Here is a 22,109-nt window from a genome sequence, read left to right on the forward strand (position 1 = left end):
TAAGCTATAAACTGCACTGATATGGAGATTATATCGTAAAATAAATAAAACAAATGCATTTTTCCCAGTGGCTAATGAACATACAATAAAAATGCCTGTCTACAAAGACAACATAATTCAAAGTGGGATGTAAAACTATTATTTTGCATTCATGTGTAAAACACATAATACTATGCTCCTGGAAATTAGAAGAGCCTGTGTCATCTTGCCAGCCTCTCCCAGCACTGTATTGCCATTAAAAACAGCCAGTTCCCAACAGCGTCCAACACTAGTGAAAAATGCTAGGCTCCTCCTCATACAGTACATACGCATCCTCTGCTCTTATAAACTATTCCAGAAAGAGAGATGACAGCAAGCTAACTTGTTCATGAGATTCAGATTAAGGAGCTATGAAATAGCAAGTGTGCAACTCGGTACCAGATTTATTCAGCACAGTCCTATGTCAACAACCAACATACATTTAAACACAAGCAGAAGCCCCCTTGGGTAGACAAGTAGAAAGCCAAATATAGTACCCACAACCCATCATGAGCAAAGGACCTAATATACTCTAATTAGCACTTTTAACAAGAAAAGCATTTTATAGTTTTATCTTGCTCCTTCTTGCATCAATGCTTATGGTTTTCTTTGATTTTTGCTTTTAAAAAATATATAGTTTAGTTTTGCCCTGTGAGGTAAATCAGTAGAATTCCCATTTTACAGAACTGAGGCCGAAGACTTTCCCTGGGCCACACAGGGAGGCTGTCACTTGACAGGGATTTGAACACAGCCTATAATCCAGTTAACTAAACCAGAAAAGAACATCTAGCCCAAAGGACCCTGCCTTTAGCACGCAGGATCAGCAGGCTGAAACTATCCTGATGATCAGGTTTTATTCACAGAGCCACAGAAAACAGCTATATTTTGGCCCTCGAACCATGGTGAGCTTGTTGCATGCATCCACTGCCACACACAGGATTCAGTTTTTGGTATGACCTGGCTAATATCATAGAATCACAGTTGCAAGGGACCCCGAGGCTCAATGTATCCCAACCCCGAGCACTGCAGGAATATGCAGCTGTCCCTTACCAGGATTGAACCTGTAACCTTGGTGTTATCAGCACCACACTATAACCAAGTGTACATGACATCAGACAATCTTTTAAAAATATATACTGTACTGCAGATGATCCATGTGAGCAGGAAGTCTAAACTGGGTCTTCAGGTCCATCGGTGAGTATGCCGTGCCAGTGTGATAACACTTCTCAGGCAGGCACAGCAACTTGACTTTGATGTGATGCCACCTGTAAGGGGCTCTGGTACGGTTTCCATGCCAGGCATCACATTTAAACTGTGTGCCAGTACTTTGTATGTAGTGGTGGATACAAGGCTAACTGAAGCGTTTGCCAGTCATTCATTATTCCTATACACGTATGTACCACATAACTCACGTGCATTCACGTGCAGAATAAGACTGCAGCCAACTCTTAATTACACGCAGGTGTTAGGTGCATTTACAAGTTATCAGGTTTGTGTGGAACACTTACGTGGACGAGGCCGCCGTTGCCCGAAAGATTAGCACCGGCTGGGGAGTCAACCCGCGCACTTTTAAAGTCTCCCCCCCCCCCCGCCGCCTTCAACAACTGACGCCCCAAGACTACTAGAAGCTTTGTTTCTGAAAGGAAATTCTCATGCAAAAGAATTGCAAACCCACACGACGAGCGCACTATATATTCTTATTTCGGGGCGTCCCTCACAAGGGTCGGCCGCCGCTTTCCCACCTGGGGCGTAACTTTCGGCCAGGTTGCTGCAGCCGAAGACTAAGCGGCGGCGGCGTCTCTTTCCTCGAAGGCGCCTTGCGCGGACTCGGAGGCGCCGCCTTCCCCGCGCGGTCCCGAATGCATCCCCGCCGCCGCCCCCCTCCTCGGTTTCCGCCCCCTCTCCTGAGCCCCCTACCTTGGTACGCGAGGCTGAAGCGCGCGCCCACCGCCAGCAGGAGAGCAGCCAAGCAGACGGAGGGGCTCCGCATGTTGCCCTCGCTCTGGCGCCCCTTCGGCTCCCACTGCAAGGCTGCCGGCCGACGCGAGAGCCGGGAGCAAGCGGGCGGCTCGGGGAGAGGCGACGAGCAGGCAGAGGGGCTCCCCTTGCAAGCTCCTCCCTCCACAGCCTCTTCCCGCTGAAACTCTTCCCCACAGCCTCCCTCCTCCTCCTCCTCTCCCCACCCGCGACGCGCAGGACGCCGAGCCCAGCTGCAAAGCAGCGCCGAGGGAGGCTGAGGTGGCCCCAAAGGGGCGCCTTCCTAGCAGCAGCGCTCGTGCAACGCTCCCGAATCAACTCTCTCTCGGCGCTGGGATTCCGCCAGTTTTAAAAAAATAAATTTCCTCCACTGCGGTTTCAAAATGTATTTTCCCTCCACGGGCCGTTTGCAGAATCAATTCATTTAATGATGCGGGAGAAGCAGGAGCCTGGAAAGGGTCAAACACACCCAGCCGCCTCCTGCTTTGCTCAAGGCGACGCTCGCGGCCGCCTTGGGTTTCCCCCTCCCTTCGTCAGCCCTGCTTGTAATCCAGACCACGATGGTCTCGCGCGCCAGACAAAAAGGATGCCTGCGGGCTTCCCTCCTGCCTCTGAAAGGCTTGAGGCCTTCCCAGACATGCCCGCCGCCAAGGAGCTTTTGGTGTGTGGCGAGACTTCTTCCAGCGCTACCCCTAGGCCGACACAAGTAGAGCGGTATCCTGCCGCCACTCACGGGGAGCGGAGCCTTTAGCAACTCTTACTACTCCGATGCAGGGACGGAGAACACTGCCTAGGTTTTAGGCCAGTTTGGTCTTCTCAACAAGGACATAGAGGTTGCCTCAGTTCCAGTCAGTGTGGAGTAAGAGAGGCAAAGTGACCTCTGCGTGGGCTTCCCAGACATATCTGGTCAGCCACTGTAGGAGCAAAATGCTGGGATTTCGGGAAAGAAAATGCATTGTACATGCATTGACAATTGCATCAACGGTGACACCTATCTTCCTTAAAATCATTCCTCAAAACTCATTTTTTTCAGCATGCCTTGTCCACTTGATCCTAATTCCCAATTAACTGATCTTTAAGTACATGTAATGAAATCTGCAGACCTTCATCTCTCCCTCTCTCCATTTCCCCAGTTGGCTTTTAGATTGTAAGCCTCTTGAGAGCGGAGTGTTCTCTAAATTGCCTGTTTCTTATTTATTGGAAACACTTGGTTTTAAAACGACACTTTTCTCCCTCTGTATGAGGCACTAAAGACTGCTCACAAACCATAAACAATGATAAAACAGATATAAAACAAAAGTATGAATAAAAATAACACCAAGTTGGCAGATATTACAATGCATATTCAGATCACCAGGAGAAAAAGGAGAGCCAAGAATTTGACATTCAAACCTCCTGCAGATTCAGCAAACATCCAAGTAGAACAAACAAAAAAATCAGCTTGACACTGATTTCCATTGGGTAAGAGACCAAATAAATCTTCCAGGACAGGGCACCACAGTGCCTTTACCTGATTAACACAAAACAGGGCATCTCCTGATAACTTCTAGGAACAGGCAGTAGTTCTTCAAGTATCCTGGTCCTAAACTATTTACAGTTTTTAACATCTTCATCTCAAAGAATAAGTAGGTTAACAAGTATTCTTCCTGAATATCTTCCTGAATCAACTGCAATGTGAATTTATACTTGTAGATTCAAATGATAAATTTGTTTATATAAAAACCCAATAAAATACCTCAACCCAACCTTTGAAGTACAAAAATATATTTTTTTATTAAAACACAGAGTTAAGGCCACAACATTTCAGTAAGACTGTGATACTCATCTTTGTTGCAGTAACTAAAAATATTAATACAAATAAATACTAGGAAGTTGGTCCAAAATCAATGCAAATCAGTTGAAACATGCTAATTTTACAAAATAATCCATCAATATGATCATTATATATCTGCCATTATCATTTTCAAGTATAAATTGCAGTATCCGCTTGCAAGCTGCCAGTTATGACACCACATTTATGCAAGCTTTATAAATTTAAGCATCAAAGTATTACACAGGTAGAGGACGTCTTTTTGGCCTGATGTGCTGCCTCCTTTTGATTTTCTTCAGCATGGTTCTGATTTTCGTCTTTAGTCTTCTCTTTAGGTAAGTCTCCTTGATTGCCAGTTTCCTGCTCACTGTGAGGAAGATTTTCAAGTTTGTTTTCATCACAGCTGTGTGCATTCTTCTGCTTTGAAGTCTTTCGTTTAAAAAAAGAAAACTAAAACACACATAGAAAAACAAAACCCACATACAATTATTAACTATTTTGAAAACTATTGAGTATGTTTGACAATTCTTTTAAGGCAGAAAAAGGAGTCTGCATGTGCAAGTTTTTACTTATCCGGACATAATATGAAACAAAATGTTTATATCTAGAGAGATGATTGCAAGTTTGACTCAAATATCTGCATCTTGATCAATGTTTTTTCAGAATTTAAGTTCCACTGAGTTAAGCAGGGCTTACTTCCAAGTAAGTCTTGCAGAAAGCATAATACAGTACTGCAATCTTAAACCAGTTAACTGTGCTAGGACTATTGCCAATAGAAGCAGGATGAAGAAGAAACATTCCTAATGAATTATTGTAACACAAACAACAAAGCATTATGCAACTATGATAATTGATAACAGATGTTTGTTTACAACATCCAAGTAGACTGCAAAAGATTATGCTCAAAAATAAATGGGGATATGTCAACAGAAACATTTGCTGCTTTCAGACTGAACAACTAATTCAGTATGTAGTACTCTTGGTTGCAAATTTATCTTATCTAAATAAGCTGCACCCATAGTTTTCCAAGGGAGAAACAGTGATTAACTCCCATCCTGAGAACACATACTTGGAAGAAACTTGGATTTGAGCCATCTAAGGTTTCATACAAGGGCAAAGCAACTTGACAATTCACAGATCATGCAACCAAGCTACACAACTTCTTAAGGTATGCAAATACGGTGCAGACTTTCCCATAAGTACTAATTTTGACTACAGGATGATGAATACATCTTTTCGATGTTCCTTCATTAACCTCCCTTGCTCCACACATAACAAATTAGCACATCTGAGACTATGCTCAAACCTTGGTTCTTGACATGATTTTTCAATGTGCCATCTTTTTTTAAAAAAAGAAAGAGCATTCAAAAACCCTCCACCTGCAGTCTGAAGTTACATAGTCTAAACTTTGGAGCGTTCTGCCACATGCTATTTCTGCATGTTTGAATTGGCTCTTCGTTAAGAGAATGTAGTAAAAAAAAAAAAAAAGGCTAGCAACTTTATATAATCAACAGGTTAGAAATTCAGATTAGCTCAAAAAATGAACAATTAGCTCAATGTATAGAAACACTCCAAATTAGACTACAGTACTGTGGTTTGATATTTAGTAGCAACGCAGTGCTAGGCACTGAACACAGAAGCCACAGTTTTCCTTCCCAGAAAGACTGCAAACCAATATCCCTATTCTAAACATACACACTTGGAAATAGCACTGCGCTATGCATAAGTAACCCAACCGGAAGCTTGACTGCCATTAAGATTATCCATAATTGTCATGTATCAGAAATCGATAAAGTACATAGAGACACAAAAAAGCCATGCTGCCTTGTTTAAAAACGAGTTTAATGGGCATAAATGATTTTATATTTTTATTTGTCACTGTAGTCAAAATAAGGCTGCCTCTCCCACCCTTTAGAAAATATTAGTTTAGAAGAAAACTGTCTTGTTTTACATTTTGCTAGGTTTCGGAATGCCCAGGTACATTCAAGAGGGTAAAAAACCATGATAATTTTGAGAAAAAGTACTTTGTTATTTCTTGGGAAGATGCTAATTTGTTTCCATTAAAACCCTATTTTAATATCTGCACCCCAAATGCATCTATCCAGAGCCATTACTGATCCTTCCCCATCTTCACTATTTGCTCACCAAGCATCCTGCAGATTGGATGCCCTACTGCACTGTGTACAACGATTAGTAAAAGTATTCATTAAGGTTGCAAACCTATTACTCATTTACTTGGGAATAAGGCCCAATGAAAGGGGCGCGGGTGGCACTGTGGTCTAAACCACAGAGCCTAGGGCTTGCTGATCAGAAGGTCAGTGGTTTGAATCCCTGTGATGGAGTGAGCTCCCATTGTTCAGTCATAGCTCCTGTCCACCTAGCAGTTTGAAAGCAAGTGCAAGTAGATAAATAGGTACCGCTCCAGCAGGAAGGTAAACGGCGTTTCCGTGCGCTGCTCTGGTTCGTCAGAAGCAGCTTAGTCATCCTGGCCACATGACCCAGAAGCTGTCTGCGGACAAACGCTGGCTCCCTCGGCCTATAGAGCAATATAAGTGTACAACCCCAGAGTCGTCCGGGACTGGACCTAACTATCAGGGGTACCTTTAAGGTCCAATGAATAGAAAGGAAAGTTCTAAACATGGTTTCAGGTGCATCTCAGGTTTAATAATAACACACTTCCTTCTGCTGGGGGTAAAGTTATCCAGGATGAGATGTAAAAAAAATCTTTTTTTACCCTTTTTGCCTTCTGCGGTAGTTTTGTCTTGTCCTCGTCACTGTCTGCGATTGCTCCTGAAGAATTGTTTGTGACGCAAGCCACTGCAGTTTCACACTCTGAAAATAACCCAACAAATTAGCTGCCATTTTCAAAGTCCCACTTCCGATTAATTCAGCCAACACATGCTTAAAGTCATGAGCCATTCATCTTAAACATGGAGACATTTAATGGGATATTCAGTAAAGCTAAAACTAGACAGCCAAACCTCAAGAATTTTAGTTTTATTTGACTCATATCTATTCTTTGTTGTTGTTCCCATTGGGACCCAGACACTTATAACAGAAGAATGAGTATAATGTTGGTGGGCATGTAAATTGTTTCGTCTAAAAATCTTACAGGCAACAGAAGGCAGGGTATTCTCCATCAAAGCAAGAAAACAACAAACATGACCCATCCCATAAGGTTCCCTAAGATATCTGAGCTGCATTGGAACAGAGGAATGTTCTGTGCTACTAAGAGCATCTCCACATAGCAGAATAATCCTCCCTCTCTCTTTTGATGCACAACTGCGTTACCATAGCACAGTGGCAGAACACACACTTCATTATTCATCCAGGCCATTGGATCTTCCATTGCTGTGTTCCTGGGTGCTGAGTTTGTTGTAATGGCTGCTCTATGGCCTGCTTTGATGTATTGTGGTTTAATTAGTTTAAGTATATTGTTTTGTTTTAGTGTGCTATAAAACCACCCTGTGGTTTTAGACAAAGGGCAGTCTATAAATAGAATAAAGACACAACAGATCCCAGGTTCATTCCACGGCATCTCCAGAAAGAGCTGGGGAAATCCTGTTGGAAACCCCAGATAGCCACTGCCAATCAATGTAGACAACAGTGAGTGTGACAGATGAATTAGACATTCAATATATTGCAGCTCCTCCCAGTTCCATATCATAGATCTTATAACCAAAAATAAAACACGCCAAAACTGGTGTGAGAGGGGAGAGAAAACCGGGAGTGGGTGGACATGACACTCAGCTGCAGTTTATTAAGCTGTAGTTTATTGAGGTGGGATTGTTAGGTCTGAAGCTATTTACTTCCTTTATGTATATCACAAGGTGGGCCTGACTTATTCGTGACAAGGTAGACAATTGGGAAGACTGTGAACATGGACAGAAAACAGACATTCAGATCACCAGAGACTGAGGAGGTTTTGCCCCCCCCCCAGACAATTTTAGCCTGATTGCAGTAGATTATTTTTTCCCATACGAAACATAGAATTGTAGAATTGGAAGGAACCTTGAGGGTCAACTAGTCCAACCCCCAGCAGTGCAGGAATCTCAACTAAAGCATATGTGAACGGTGGCCATAAAACCTTTGCTTAAAAACCTCAAAAGAAGGGGAGTCCACAGCCTCTTGTGGGAGTCTGTCCACTGGAGAACAGCTCTTACTGTCAGAAAGGTCTTCCTGATGTTTAGTCAGAATCTCCTTTCTTGTAGAAGGGGAGTTTATTGGCTTGTGGGGGTTTTTGTTCTTGTTTTTATTATGTATTTTCTGTTCTTATATTGTATTTCTATGTTGTGAACCGCCCTGAGATCTACAAATGAAGAGTGGTATAAAAAACAAACAAACAAACAAACAAATGAGAAAACAAGCTTGCTCCATCTTCCATGTGACAGCCCTTTGGATAATTGAAGATGGCTATCATACCTCCTATCAGTCTCCTCTTTACCACGCTAAACATACCAGACTCCCTCACTCCAGATACTTGAACATTTTGATCACTCTGCTCTGCATACATTCCAGCTTGTCAATAGTCTTCTTAAATTGCGGCACCCAGAACTGGACACAGTACTCCAGGTGTGGTCTGACCAAGGCAGAATAGAGTGGTACTATGACTTCCCTGGATCTGGACACTATATTTCGGTAGATGCAGCCTAGAATAGCATTAAATTTTTTTGCTGCTGCTTATGGTCTACCAAAACCCCTGGATCCTTTTTTGCTTGTACCATACTACTGGCAAGCCAGATGTCCCCCATCTTATATTGGTGCAGCTGGTTCTTCCTGACTAAGTGTAGAACCATACATTTATTCTTATTTAAATTCATTTTGTTAGTTTGGGCCCACTTCTCCAATCTGTTAAGGTAATCTTGAATCTTCTGTGGCATTGGCCAACCCTCCCAGTCTTGTGTCATCTGCAAATTTGGTAAGCATCCCCTCAATACCTTCAGGCAAGTCATTTATACAGTCCTTGAACAACAATGGGACCAGGATAGAACCCTGCAGTGCCTCACTAGTCACTTTTTTCCAGGCTGATGAGTAGTGGGCTCAATTTTGTGGAATTCCCTTCCACTTGTGATCAGATCTCTTCTTGAACTTCCAGGGACTACAGAAGACTTTTTTTATTATAACAAGCATTTAATTGACATCTAGTTTTATAGGTTTAACCAATTGTTTATCTTTCCCATATTTTATTTCTTGTGTACCACTTAAGAGACAATTGTAGTTAAGTTGGCTCTGCAAACTGACACTTAAAGGATCTCTAAAAAAAACAAGCCCTATTGTTATGCAGCTCAGATCTTAAAGTTTCAGCCTGTATGGGAACTATAGGTAAAGGTAAAGGTACCCCTGCCTGTACGGGCCAGTCTTGCCAGACTCTAGGGTTGTGCGCTCATCTCACTCTATAGGCCGGGAGCCAGCACTGTCCGCAGACACTTCCGGGTCATGTGGCCAGCGTGACAAGCTGCATCTGGCGAGCCAGCGCAGCACACGGAACGCCGTTTACCTTCCCGCTGGTAAGCGGTCCCTATTTATCTACTTGCACCCAGGGATGCTTTCGAACTGCTAGGTTGGCAGGCGCTGGGACCGAACGACAGGAGCGCACCCCGCTGCGGGGATTCGAACCGCCGACCATGCGATCGGCAAGTCCTAGGCGCTGAGGTTTTCCAATTTTAGTATATGTGCTACCGAAGCGAGCAACTAGGCGCTGAGGTTTTACCCACAGCGCCACCCGCGTCCCCATGGGAACTATAAAACTCAGCAATTCATGCAGGACTTTATTTGGTGTTTGGTGCTTATTTGGTATCCAACCAGGGACAAATGCACTAAAAAAATATTTGACAAGAAGTTCCTGAAAGTTATCTGGAATGAAAACTCAAGGATTCTCTTTTTTCTCCCCACCCTCAGGAATTATAGGTTTATTTGAATCTTTGTTTTTACTTGCACGATGAAAAGCAGATAGCAATACATTTTTTTCATACTTAGAAATAGGTAAAACAATTGCAAGGAAGCTTCTAGTATCCTGCTTTTTTCCATTTGAAAAATTACAACAATGCAGGCTGAAACAAGAGCTAAGACAGCTTGCTGTGTTTGCTGAAAGTTTCCTGAAAAAGGCTTAGAACTCTATGCAGTTAATACAAATTGGCATTAACAATGTTTTGTCTCTCCTTTTAAAACTGGCAGGGTTCAGTTCTTTTTCTAGCTGACACAAACCACAATGACAGCGTGGCAAGGACAAAGGGGCACATAACTCTTCTGAAGTAAACTGTAAAATTAAGACTATATTACTGACCACCTAGGAAAAAACAAATCTGACAATTCCACCCAGTAAGGGCTATCCTTAATTCATCCATGATATCAATTTATCATTTGGGCAGGTACATGAAAGGAAGACGAGCTAAAGCAAATGGCTCATTAAAACCAAGGATCTTATTTATTGACCCACAGAACTGTCAGTCAACACAGAGAGAATTACATCAATTAATACAAAGCAGGGAAGACACACATGTAAAATAGTCTGGAAGCAATCAGCACCACTCCCTCCTAGCAACTGTCTATGCAGTGAATTCTAGAAAGGATAAAATATTGCACCAGATGAATGAAAGAATGTGTTCTTGTGTAAGAATCTACCGTACGCTAGTTTCTACACTCACAAACTCACACACCCCTCTCTACCCTCCAAGCATGAGGCATTATGAGGGTTCAAGGGCACACTCCAGCCAGCAAATACACTTGAAGTACAAAGCAGGGTGAGGGTTCCCACAATGGGTTAAACCCAGTGACTGTTCTTGCATGTCAATCTGCCAACCTGTATCATGTCTACATTAGAATCAGGAGGACAGGTAGTATCTTCAGTGGCCAGGATTCTTATCTTCTTGTGCCCAAAAATGTGTTGGAAATACTTGGTGTCAATTACGACATGATGCTGGTAGTTAAATTAGTGTGCTAACTTGTAACTTAAACTGGGTTGTATTTAGTGAGCAATCCCATGGATTGATTTATATACAAAGAACTTAATGCTGCTGAACAAAAAGTACATTTTTAGATTCTATTTAGATGCCTAGATTATTATTTTTTAAAAAACTAAACTAAACTAGATTATGACAAAGATTTTCAGAAGGCCAACACAACTGATAATTTAGCTAACTGCTGACTGTTATCAGAATGGACACACAGTGCAACCCTATGCATGTTTATTCAGAAGCAAATCCCACCAAGTCCAATGGAACTTAATTCTTATTATGTGAACTTAAGACTGCAACCACTTTCTCCTAAGAACTAGAGCAGACAATTAGTCTGCATATAAGCCCTTGATAGAAAAGGTTGATGCAAACAATTATTGATGCTTGAAGAGCTATGACTTCCTTAGGAAACAAAACACAGCTCTTGTTTGAAGTCAACATTATGCAATGTTTCTAGAAGCAAACAAGTAAAAGTTAAACATTGAAAGTTGATTGGCACATTTGATCCTACCTTGCTTAGCTGGCTCTTCTTCTCTACATGCCTCTACTTTCTAAAAATACAAATATATAATATTGTTTTAAAAAGTGGTTAAAAAAGAAATACTTAATTGAGAGTACTTAAAAAAAGGAGAAGCCCCAAAGGAATATACCCACCCTGGGGTCAAGAATGACGAAGGGGAGGATGAAGATCTCGTAAATCAATACATTATTTAAAAGAAAATCAAACTATACCCCTTATTTTCAAATAACAACCATCATTTAGTTGAAAGAAAGAAAGAAAGAAAGAAAGAAAGAAAGAAAGAAAGAAAGAAAGAAAGAAAGAAAGATGGGTTCATTGCTAAAGCAAAAACGTGTCTGAAAAAGTACCAATATTGCAGAATATGATGAATTTTTTTTAAAAAAAAGCTGAAAGGAATGCAAACACAGTTTCCTTGCCTTACCTACAAAGTCCTCTCTATAGCAGGCCCTGAATGGGTCCCAATTTGGTCTGTGAGCCTGTTTTCCCATACCATGCTCATCCACCCCACACCTGATGTCATGTGAAGGAACAACTGACAGCTTTAAAGTGCCTTTCCTTTTTTAATGAGGCTTGCTGTTAGTGCCAATCAGCTGATAGGTGGTGACAGCAAGCCTTGGTGGCACTGGCTGTGCTATGGAGTGATCCGTGGTATCGGGACTTGCTGCAAGATTCCTTTGCAACACTGGCTTGAATTCAATATCGCAATGCAAAAGATGGTCCTCTGTAGGCAAGGACTGTGCCCACAAAGGAAAAAATTACACCACTGAGACACCAGGTGATTGAAGGATGGGAGGTTCCATCAAAATGGTTGGTAGGTGGTGAGGGAGGGCAGTATCAGGCCTTCCCACTGACTTTGATCCCCACCTGTGCTTTATAGTCTTGCTCCAGCTTATTTCTGTCCTATTATAGTTCCAATACAACCCTACTTGTGAGCTTTACTCCTCCAGTTCCCTCATCTTCCATTGTCCAAAGGTCTCCTGGCTCTCTCAGAAGACTTTGCCTTTCTCTTTTGCTGTCCTATATGCCTGCCATGAACACTGATTTAATGCCATCTCTCTGCCTTCCTTCAAATCCCTCCTCAAAACTTCCAAGGTTCCTACGCCCTATTGTACTTTAGTCTGTAACCCAGCCTAAGCCCACTTAACTGAAACATACTATGTCCCTGCCTCCCATTCTTCCTTGTTTCGCCATGTTGAATTTTAGACTGCAAGCACTTCAAACACAGAAAAATGCACAGAATCCACAATAGAGCTCTTCAATTTGTTTCTTTGTTGTTTAAGTCAGCTGCTTACCTTGAATACACATTAGAACCAATCTGTGGCTTAATTTTGACATGACTAACAGTACAGTGGATAATGGGATCTTGAGAAAGGTACAAAACTGAAAGTGAACAAAATTGTTTTACCTTTATAGTTTCTGTAGCCATCTGATTTCTTTCCTCAATCTCACATGATTTACTGCTCTGTCCCTCATTTTCAGGTGATGGATCATCATTATGTTCCACTGCAACTGGTTCCTGCCCCTTTTTCTTGTCCATTTCTTCTTCTTCTTCTTCTTCTTCTTCTTCTTCTTCTTCTTCTTCTTCTTCTTCTTCTTCTTCTTCGTCGTCGTCATCGTCGTCGTCGTTATCATTAGTCTCTTCCTCGTCGGATGATTTTTGAACCTGTAAAATAAGTGAATACATTTTATGGCTCTGAACACATGTAGGAGATACACACTGCAAAACAATTTTCTGGTTAATATTATATAATAATAAAGCAATCCAAAGCTGCATATACACTATACCTTCAAAGCACACTGAAGGCATATATCCACCCCCTGCCGAAAAAAGTATCCTGGGATTATTAGGAGTGCTGGGAGGAGTAAATTGCTGTTCCCGTTATTCTTTAGGCCAGGGAGATTATGTTTTGAATGTGATTTAAAAGTATGATGTTTATGCAAGTCCAGCTCCCCAGTCCATCATGTGGGAAGGAGTTTGAATGAGGTGGAGATGTCCCTCTGCTCAGGCCTGCCTGGTTCTGCTGATGAGGGCCTGCTCAAATGACAGCACCAGAAGAAGCGCCCAGCCACAAACCCTGAAACGGGGCACCTGCAGGTGGAGGAGGGCAGAGCTGGGCCACCAGAGAATCTACTGTATCCTAAGTCATCCCTGCTGCTGTCACCTGATGTCAATGATCCTAATCTAGGTTGCCTTCACTGCACCAGCTAGGAGCTGGTACTGTATAGCTATTTTCCTCCCTGCCCTGACTGGTGTGAGCTGCAGTGCTGAGAATGCAACAGAAGCTACGATGCTCCATTAAGCCCCACTGCTGCTGACCAGAAGGTTTCGACTGCAATCCAAGTAGATAACAGGAGATGAACCATGATATCCCCAGTAAGTTGAACCCTGAATGTGAATAAATGATTTACCATTGTCGTTTCTGTAGCTGTCTGGTTCTTTTTCTCACTCTCAAATGATTTGCTGTTCTGTTGCTCATTTTCAGGTGCTTGGTCATTATCGTGTTTCGCTGTATCTTGTTCTTCAACCTCTTCCTTCTCTATTTCCTCAACCTCCTCCTCCTCTTCTTCCTCCTCTTCCTCTTTTTCTTCTTCTTCATTGTCATGATTCTCACCACCATCACTCTCTTCCTCATCAGATGATTTTTGATCCTATGGTGTCATTGAAGACAGGTTTTTTTTTAAGCTTAGGTTTGGCAGAATAAAGGCTTGATAACCGCATATAAACGATATATGAAAACTTGCAAAGAAAGCACTCAACAGGTTTTGCATTAATAATCTATTTTGTAGGTGTAACAAGTTGAATGAAACGAAGTCCAAAGCAGAGGCAACATCACAATGTCCATGAATTTCAGTGGAAATAAATGTTCCTATGATATTAAAAATAGAGACTATAACATTTTCATATGCATTCTTCCTCACACTATAATACAGATGCTACAGCATGTTTCGAAAATCTCATGTATGTTAACCATCAGGGAGATGGAAATGGATCACCAGTCCCACATTTATCAATTAGGTGAGATTCTCCTGTTAAAGGCTTTTCATTTTGTTTGTTTTTTGCTTTATATTTTTGCATATAAGAACTGTGTAACCCTTAATGAAATAAGGACATTCATTCTTTGTGACACCTGTTTGTATGCTTGGTGTTATCATGCTTAAATTTAATTAAACGTAAAATATATATCTCATCTAAAATGTGTGTTGATATTTAAATCTAGAATTGTATTTGATAAAACTGAGGTTTTTGCTAAGCTAATATACTATTCTGTATATTAATAAAGTAGTACTATATGAACAAGCTAATGAGATGGCTCAGTTTGCATGTGCAGAGTTAATTTTTATCCAAGCAATTGTATGTTGCCATGGTAATTATTTTCAAGAAACATGGGCAATGCTTTTATGTTGGGTATTTTAGATAACTACCTCTAATTGCAATTTTTGAACTCTCCAGTATTTAGCTAATACACTAAATTTGATATGAATATTTTTCATTGTCAATCATAGTTACCTACGGAATAGACACAGTTTGTTCGAGATACCTGATATATAAAGAAAACCTGTTCCAAAGGGATGCTGTGATTGTCAATCAGGAGTCAGAAGTCAATGTATTTTAAAATACAGTCACACCCAATGCTAAGCAACCATATCATGTTTTATACAAGATAGGGAAAGGATGTGGAAAAAATGCACAAAACAGGAAATACATACAGAGATTTCTAGCACACACGGTACACTGTGGGCATGTCCACACTAGAGCATTTCCATTCACATTTAATATGTGTAGTCAACATGACAATGACATCGAACCCCAATCTAGAAGCTTCTCCTCTATAAATTTGGGGTTACTGGAGATAATCTGATAGAGTGGGGAAATGAGGCTCCACTTGGGGACACAGATTATTTGTTTAGATGTTCTTTTGGGGGTGGATCCATTGTCATTTTCTGCTATTCGCCTTTCCATGCCCATTACTTCCTCAATGCTTTCATTACTTTTCCAGCTGTGCTTATAACTATTTTCCGTGCACTCCCTAAGGAATTATTATTTTGTTATCCCTCATATCTGCACAAAACCAGAAAACTGCAAAAGCAAATTTAGAACTGATTATGTGCTTTTGCACACTTATCAAGCAGGGATTTTAAAAGAAAACACAACAAGGTGTGCTTGCAACTATCTGTGTGCATGCCTTATCTGCACTCAATTGGTGCAACAGAACCAACAAATTTGAAGGCATAGACAAATACAAAAGGGAATGCCTATTGGTACGAATGGAAATTTGCTCCCCATATACAAATTCAAGTATGTGTGGGGGTGGACTACTCCAGTCTAATTCGAATTTGGAAAAAGTAGATTAACAATTAAATAAAGCTCAAATGTGAACAAGCCCTTAGTCTAAAGATGCTAAATTACCTTTTGGTGTTCCAGTTCCTGGAAAGCAGAGGTCTCCTCTTTATGTCCACCTCATACACCTGAAGTTGCTAAAAAAAACCCCAGAACTTCTTCCAAACATTTCCCTCCCCCATTTCCACTGTTTTATGGGATCTCTCCACGGACCCTCCCCCCTGAAATATTACTAAACTAGTTTGCTCAGGTTCCATTTAGCCAGGAGAAAGCAAAGCCAGCTCTCCCCCCCCTTTCGTCATGCTGCATGGGAGGAGTAGCAAAGTTGTGACAAAGGAAGGATATGGGATTGGTTACAACTGGGGTCAAGTGTAACACGAGTAAGGCAAAGATGGCTTTAAAAATGCAGTCTACTTTATTTACCAACCCCAAGTGTCCCTCACATTGAGGAAGTCCTGAATTTGGCAAAGTTCTGCCTCCCTTTTATGTTCTGAGAGATTAAAGGGCATAAACAAGCAGTGGCAGGAGGCAACATGCTAATGTGGGGCTGAAAGAATGAAGACAGCCACACAACCCAGCTAGAGAAAGCATTTATTAGCTATTTATTAGTGGTGTTCTTGAGATATAATAATTTCCTTGATGCCAAAGAAACTATGGTCAGGGTGGAGATAAGAGGACACCCATGTGCAAGAGAGAAATCACAGATGAAGGGCAGGATCTCAGTCGCAACTGCTAATACTGCATAGACAATACTGAGCTATATGGACTAATGGTCTGACTCGATATAAGCAACTTCCCACATTCCAATGAGGCAAGATCTTTGCTTGCTGTTCTATTCACAGCAGTTCCCTTTGGCCAACCATAGGCTTGCCATACGTCTGGAAAATTCCAGACATGTATGGAAATCGGATGCCTAAAATGGCATCGGGGTGTGTGTGTTGAATTTTAAGAGATGCCAGAAATTTCTGGGATGTATTGCAACCCATTCCCCCCCGTCAGTTTTCTGTTCCCCCCATTTTTTCAGGGTTTTATTTTTGCTTTTAATTTTTCTGGAGGAGGCTGAGCCCTGGTGGCAGTGGAAGTAACAAGAGGTCACTTCCCTTGGCCATGGGGGGGGGGGGAGAGGAAGGAGGCGGGGGGGGAGAGGTGACGCAGTCGCAGAAAGCCTGGCCGTTTTCATTTTTTCTGGGGAGGGGTTCACGTTTGTTTGTTTGTTTGTTTGTTTGTTTGTTTGTTTTCTTGTCAGAGCTGGGTGGCCCCTGGGGGTGGCGGTTATTCATAAAACCCTGCTAAGTGTGCCTCGTCTGTCTGTAGTTCGGGGAAGAAAAAACACCTGCATTTTCTATCTTCTTCCTTGAAATCCACGGCTGACAGGGAGGGGCCAGAGATGCTTCTGCTGCTGCCAAAGGCAGCTGGTGCCTTTGAGGGTCCCCCTCCCACAACAGAATGAGCGCAGCCAGATGGAGCTCAAGAATTTCGATGGTTTTGTTTATTGGTTAAATTTATATCCTACCTTTTCACCAAATGGTGTTCAAGGCAATTAGGAGCAAGTGAATTAGATGCTCTACATCTGTTCATAATGTAAACGATCATGCAGATGAAATTCCTGCATTGCAGGGGGCTGGACTAGATGACCCTTGGGGTCCCTTCCAACTCTACAATTCTATGATTCAATGAAAGACATATTTGCCAAAGAATTACAATCTGCTGTGTTAAAAAACAAACCAGAAGATCCATTTACTTTAACTGTCTGAATTTTGGAAGGCGAGGCAGAGGAATGCTGCCTAGAATCCATAGCAGTTTAACATTCCTGATGAAAATAGAAAGTAGCTCAAGTTTTCAATCCAGGAAGATTTATACTTAAGATTTATACTCAGCGGTAAGTAAGACCAGAAAGCAAACTAGACATGTTTGTTCACTAAAGGGCCTGCTATAAATATAAGTGCAGCTGTTAAAAGGAATTATGGACACATTTTGTCCCAGTTGCTATTCTTTGAGAAAAATAAGATTTTGCCTATTTATCCTGTTTAAAACCATGGAATAGGATGTCTGACCCTTTTATGCAATTCAGATTAAGATCACAGTCTCTCTGTATTTTGCCAGAGTAGCCACTTAAACCAGATTCAGAAGATATGTGTCAAGGAATTCAGTATGTTCATCCTTCAACAGAAGTTTTGTCTCCTTATTCTTGCCTCTTATTCTTTAAAGATCCAAAGGTGCACATGTGAACCATTCAACTAAAGTTATGCTTTTACTTTTGAATTGCTCCATATTGTTTTACTGTATGTAAGCCACCTTGGAAACATTTGTGTTAAGAGGCACTGTAGACTTGTGAGTCACCGACCTTCTGGTTAACAGCCAGATGCACTGACCCATTACATCATAGGCAATCCCTGTTTCCCCAACATGCACACTCCCATGCTTGATCACAGTGGTCCTACTGCTAAGTCCCAATTTTGGAATATGAAACATGTCTATAGGAACTGACTTCTTTTCTACAGTAAAAACAGAATGAAAGCCAAGAGAGATAGATATTGATCTTGCAACTATCTATTTTCAGATTGTTTACAAGCTCGTGCAGTTTGTTTATGAGCTCCTGTACATTTTACCTTCTCTTTCCATTTCTAATATACAAGGGAAGAAGAATTAATTATACTTTAGCATCTTCCAATACAGCATCTTTTCCGGATAAAACCATGTTTTTTTCACCACCCCCCCTGCAACGACTGAAACATTGAAGAGGGAAGTTACAATCACCTTAATTCTGAATATGAGCCCAATCAACATCAGTTAGCCAGATATATTACGATACTGAACTCCACTGTGCTTACTTATACAAACACTTAAGACTTAAATAAACAAATCACAGCCTATTCTTCAGAATACCAGTAACACATTTGGTTCTCCTCCACAGTCAGGATGTTGCCAAGTGGAATGGAAAATGTCTACTTTTTCCTTCAGGCTTGTTTACTAAACATTTTAATTAATAATATACTTTACCTTCCATTCTTTTCATGTTGCTCTATTTTGACCCTTTGCCAATGAATTCAGAAATAAGAATTCAATCAAAAGAGACAAAGAGTGTTTGAGAGAGAAAAGAAGGTTTCTGGAGCCTGATACTGAGTTAGAAAAATATGGTTGGAGATGACAACAACTCAGCCTTTTGCTCAATATCTCTCTTTGTAGACTACGGAGTCCTGGATCAACAAAATCAGTACTAGCATTAACTTTCATTTAACTGTAAAAGTGTCAAAATGAGGGCTAAGGGCCAGTTCATATGTCCCCCTTTTTAAACATGGGGCAAGTCAATCCCTCTTGACTTTTTCAGCAGATTTTACAGGATAGAACCAGTCTGGAAACCTCCAAGTATTTCAGTAATATAACCCACATTTCAAAGGTGTTTCAAGCCAAAGTACTGTGAGTGGCACAATGGGTCAGTGCGTCTTGCTCTCAACCAGAAGGCTGGTGGTTGAAGCCCACCCGGGGATGGCTGTGGGCAGAATTCCTGCACTGCAGGAGGTTAGACTAGATGATCTTTGGCATCCCTTCCAACTCCACAATTCTATGATTATGTGAGTTGCACAGAGGCTGCAGCCTTTGTAAACACTGCAGAAGTTTGTGATGATGTCACCAAATCATTATGCACTATTAGTACAGTCGTACCTTGGTTCTCGAATGCCCCGGAACTCGTTCATTTCGGCTTCCAAAAGATCAAAAACCAGAAGTGAGTGTTCCAGTTTTCTAACGTTCTTTTGGAAGCCAAACGTCCTATGGGGCTTCCGTGGCTTCTGATTGGCTGAAGGAGCTTCCTGCAGCCAATCAGAAGCCAAACTTTGGAAGTCAAATGTTTTGGACGTTGAACAGACTTCCGGAACAGATTCCGTTCGACTTCCGAGGTATATGGGATTATGACTATGGAAGGACAAGGCGGTTGAGAAGAGAATCATAGGCACTAGTTTACTACTGCAAGGACATGATTAAATTTTGACACAGATTTTATTTGTGTATTTATCCAATCCAGTTAAACAAAATGAGGACCAAAACTTTTTTTTTGGGGGGGGGATAAAGATGTACAAATAAAGTTGTACAAAATAAACCTCAGGAAAATGTCTACTAATGTATCTAACGCTGAAACTGAATGGACTTAATTCTAAATCTCCTGCTCCTAACTAAACACAAACGATCCAGGTCTTAGTCCTGCCTCCTCTCTGTAATAACCACAGTATGCAAGGACCGTATTTTTCTGTGTATTAGACGAGGCTTTTTTGACTCAAAAATTGTGTCAAAAAACTGGAGTCGTCCAATACATGGATAGTGGCATGGGGGGAGAAGCAGCGCACCTGCCAGCCAGCTGGTTGGCGGGAGCGCAACTTCCCCCGATGCCGCAGTGAGTGGGAAATGATCTAGGGAGTATTTCCTGCCCACAGCTGCGTGGGGGGGGGGGAGCTGTGCGCCTCCAGCCAGGTGGCTGGTGGGAGCGCAACTTCCCCCGATGCCACTATGAGCAGGAAACAGCTGCCTGAAGCTGCGTGGGGGGAGAAGCTCAACAACTTTCGACCATCTCCCCTCATTTTCTTAAAATTTAGTCCTCAAAAATGGGGGGGTCTTATAAATGGGGGCGTCCTATAGACGGAAAAAATATAGTAAGTGTTGATTCACACAAGTCAATGTCATCTCTCGTTAGATGTGTGGTACTAGTTATTTGAGATAGGATGATGGTTGTTACAGAGCGCATGGTGTTTTACTGTGGTTTTATAAATTGCTGGAAGCCTGCCAGAGTGGCTGGGGCAACCCAGTCAGGTGGGCAGCATATAAATAATAAATTATTATCAAATTATTATTCAGATGAAATCCTGAGCTGCAAGGAGACCCAGTATGGATGTTGAAGCTGCCCACGACAGCAGCAAGGTTTGGGGGTCCCCAATCCTTCCTCCCATTTTTCATATATGCAACTAAGTATACATCCAAATAAATTGTCCCAAATAAATATGATTGCCTAGCAACAATAAATCAGAATAAACATTAACATTTTTTTTAAGAAGTGCATCATAATTTTAATATTTTTATTGGAAAACTTATTACAAGGCACAGTAAACATATTAAAACAACAGAAGCACTTAATATGCTTTGAACAAATGAAAAAGGAAGCCACATTCTTGGACGCATAATTGGGCAACATAAATTATATGTCTGCTGTTGGACAGAGACTGGAAACAAAACAAGCGTTTTTTATCATTAGATGACAAACCAAATTCTTAGGGCAGGGGTAGGGAGTCTGCAGACCTCCAGAAGGTGGTGAACCCCAACTCCCATCAGTCCATGCCAGAATGGCCAACAGTCAGGGATGATGGGAACTAGGATCCAACAACACCGGCAGGGTCACCGGTTCCCCATCACTCTCTTATGGCATAGCTGCATTGCTGGCTGCAAGAGCAAAACTATTGTCTTTGCTGGATCAGACCAAAGGTCTGTATCATTCAGTGTGCATGGCGCATGCAAGATATGACTTCTCACGCCACCGTTCCGTGTCCCTAAATAGTCACTCCCTTTGGTGGACCCCCCAGAGCAATCTCTAATAAAAGTGCAATGCAGTAAGCACCTGTAGTTGAGAGAGAAAATTCAGAGAGCCCTTTGAGCATGCCTAAAGGGCTCTTTGGATCCCGGTCTCTGTCCAACAGCAGAGAGCCCGATGCCTGCAGGAAACCTGTAACCTGTATTACTGAAGAATACAGTGGGAGCCACACCCACTTATTGGCCCCTAGCTTATCTGGCCCTTGAGGGGGTTGTCACCAATACCCTGTTTCATTCACCTTCCCCTTTCCACCACTTCTTACAGAAGATTTATGAAGTACAGCCAGAGAACTCTACTGTCCTAGGCATGCCACTGTTCTTTCGGTATTACCCCCCTAATAGGACTGCCAAGCTGAGATAGCCAGCCAGCGTGTCTTGAAACAATACGTCCAAAGAAGGAACGCATGGAGTATTTTCTCTCAGTACAAGAAAACCTTTAGTCTACACACCATACACAACTTTTGTGACCATGCAATGTTCAAAAAACTCAACAGTGAAATAGCATTAATCTGAAACAGCGGAGATCTCATAATTTGAACATGGTACCTGGTTCTCACTGGCAGATTTGTCGCAGCACAAGACTGCTTTTAGTGTGTTTTATAAAGTTGAAATTTGAGGAATTTATATAAAATGGCAAGTAAAATTGTTTAGTAAAAAAAATCATTAAGAAATAAATATAAATTTTGGCATAGTACTGTATTACAATTCCCTATACAAAATTTCCATGTAAAATCGAGCTTCAGGGCTACTTTAGTGTCAAATAATGTGGCAGCACATTGTTCCAAAATTGTGAATTTTGTAGTCCATTCACAACATGTTTTGATGTCACCCTTTGTTTTGAGCTTTTTATTTTATCATATGTCTCCTGTTTCCTCTTATTATTTTCTTGATGTTTATGACCTTTGGTTTTCTGGACTGCTT

The 22,109-nt window shown here is 41.6% G+C and overlaps 2 protein-coding genes across 5 annotated transcripts in view; both read right to left on the bottom strand.

The window, feature by feature from the left end:
* The window catches only part of SRPX (sushi repeat containing protein X-linked), a 30,213-nt gene extending 28,050 nt beyond the window's left edge, over positions 1 to 2,163 (bottom strand). The window contains exon 1 of one of the 2 annotated variants that reach the window (XM_081197800.1): positions 1,936 to 2,163. In XM_081197800.1, the coding sequence (XP_081053926.1) occupies positions 1,936 to 2,008 (73 nt within the window). In that variant the 5' untranslated portion in view covers positions 2,009 to 2,163. The remainder of the gene's footprint in view (positions 1 to 1,935) is intronic. The other variant, XM_081197801.1, reaches the window with a different exon arrangement.
* Positions 2,164 to 3,742: 1,579 nt separating this feature from the next.
* The window catches only part of RPGR (retinitis pigmentosa GTPase regulator), a 41,284-nt gene continuing 22,917 nt past the window's right edge, over positions 3,743 to 22,109 (bottom strand). For 2 of the 3 annotated variants that reach the window (XM_081197775.1, XM_081197776.1), the window contains exons 14-18: positions 13,688 to 13,927; positions 12,684 to 12,941; positions 11,270 to 11,309; positions 6,540 to 6,637; positions 3,743 to 4,255 (exon numbers count right to left, since the gene is read on the bottom strand). In XM_081197775.1, coding sequence (XP_081053901.1) covers positions 4,037 to 4,255; positions 6,540 to 6,637; positions 11,270 to 11,309; positions 12,684 to 12,941; positions 13,688 to 13,927 — 855 coding nt within the window. In that variant the 3' untranslated portion in view covers positions 3,743 to 4,036. Of the gene's footprint in view, positions 4,256 to 6,539; positions 6,638 to 10,301; positions 10,365 to 11,269; positions 11,310 to 12,683; positions 12,942 to 13,687; positions 13,928 to 22,109 lie in introns of those variants that run through there. The other variant, XM_081197777.1, reaches the window with a different exon arrangement.

The sequence above is a fragment of the Podarcis bocagei genome, assembly GCF_964188305.1.
Source record: "Podarcis bocagei genome assembly, chromosome: 6".
NCBI lineage: Eukaryota > Metazoa > Chordata > Lepidosauria > Squamata > Lacertidae > Podarcis > Podarcis bocagei.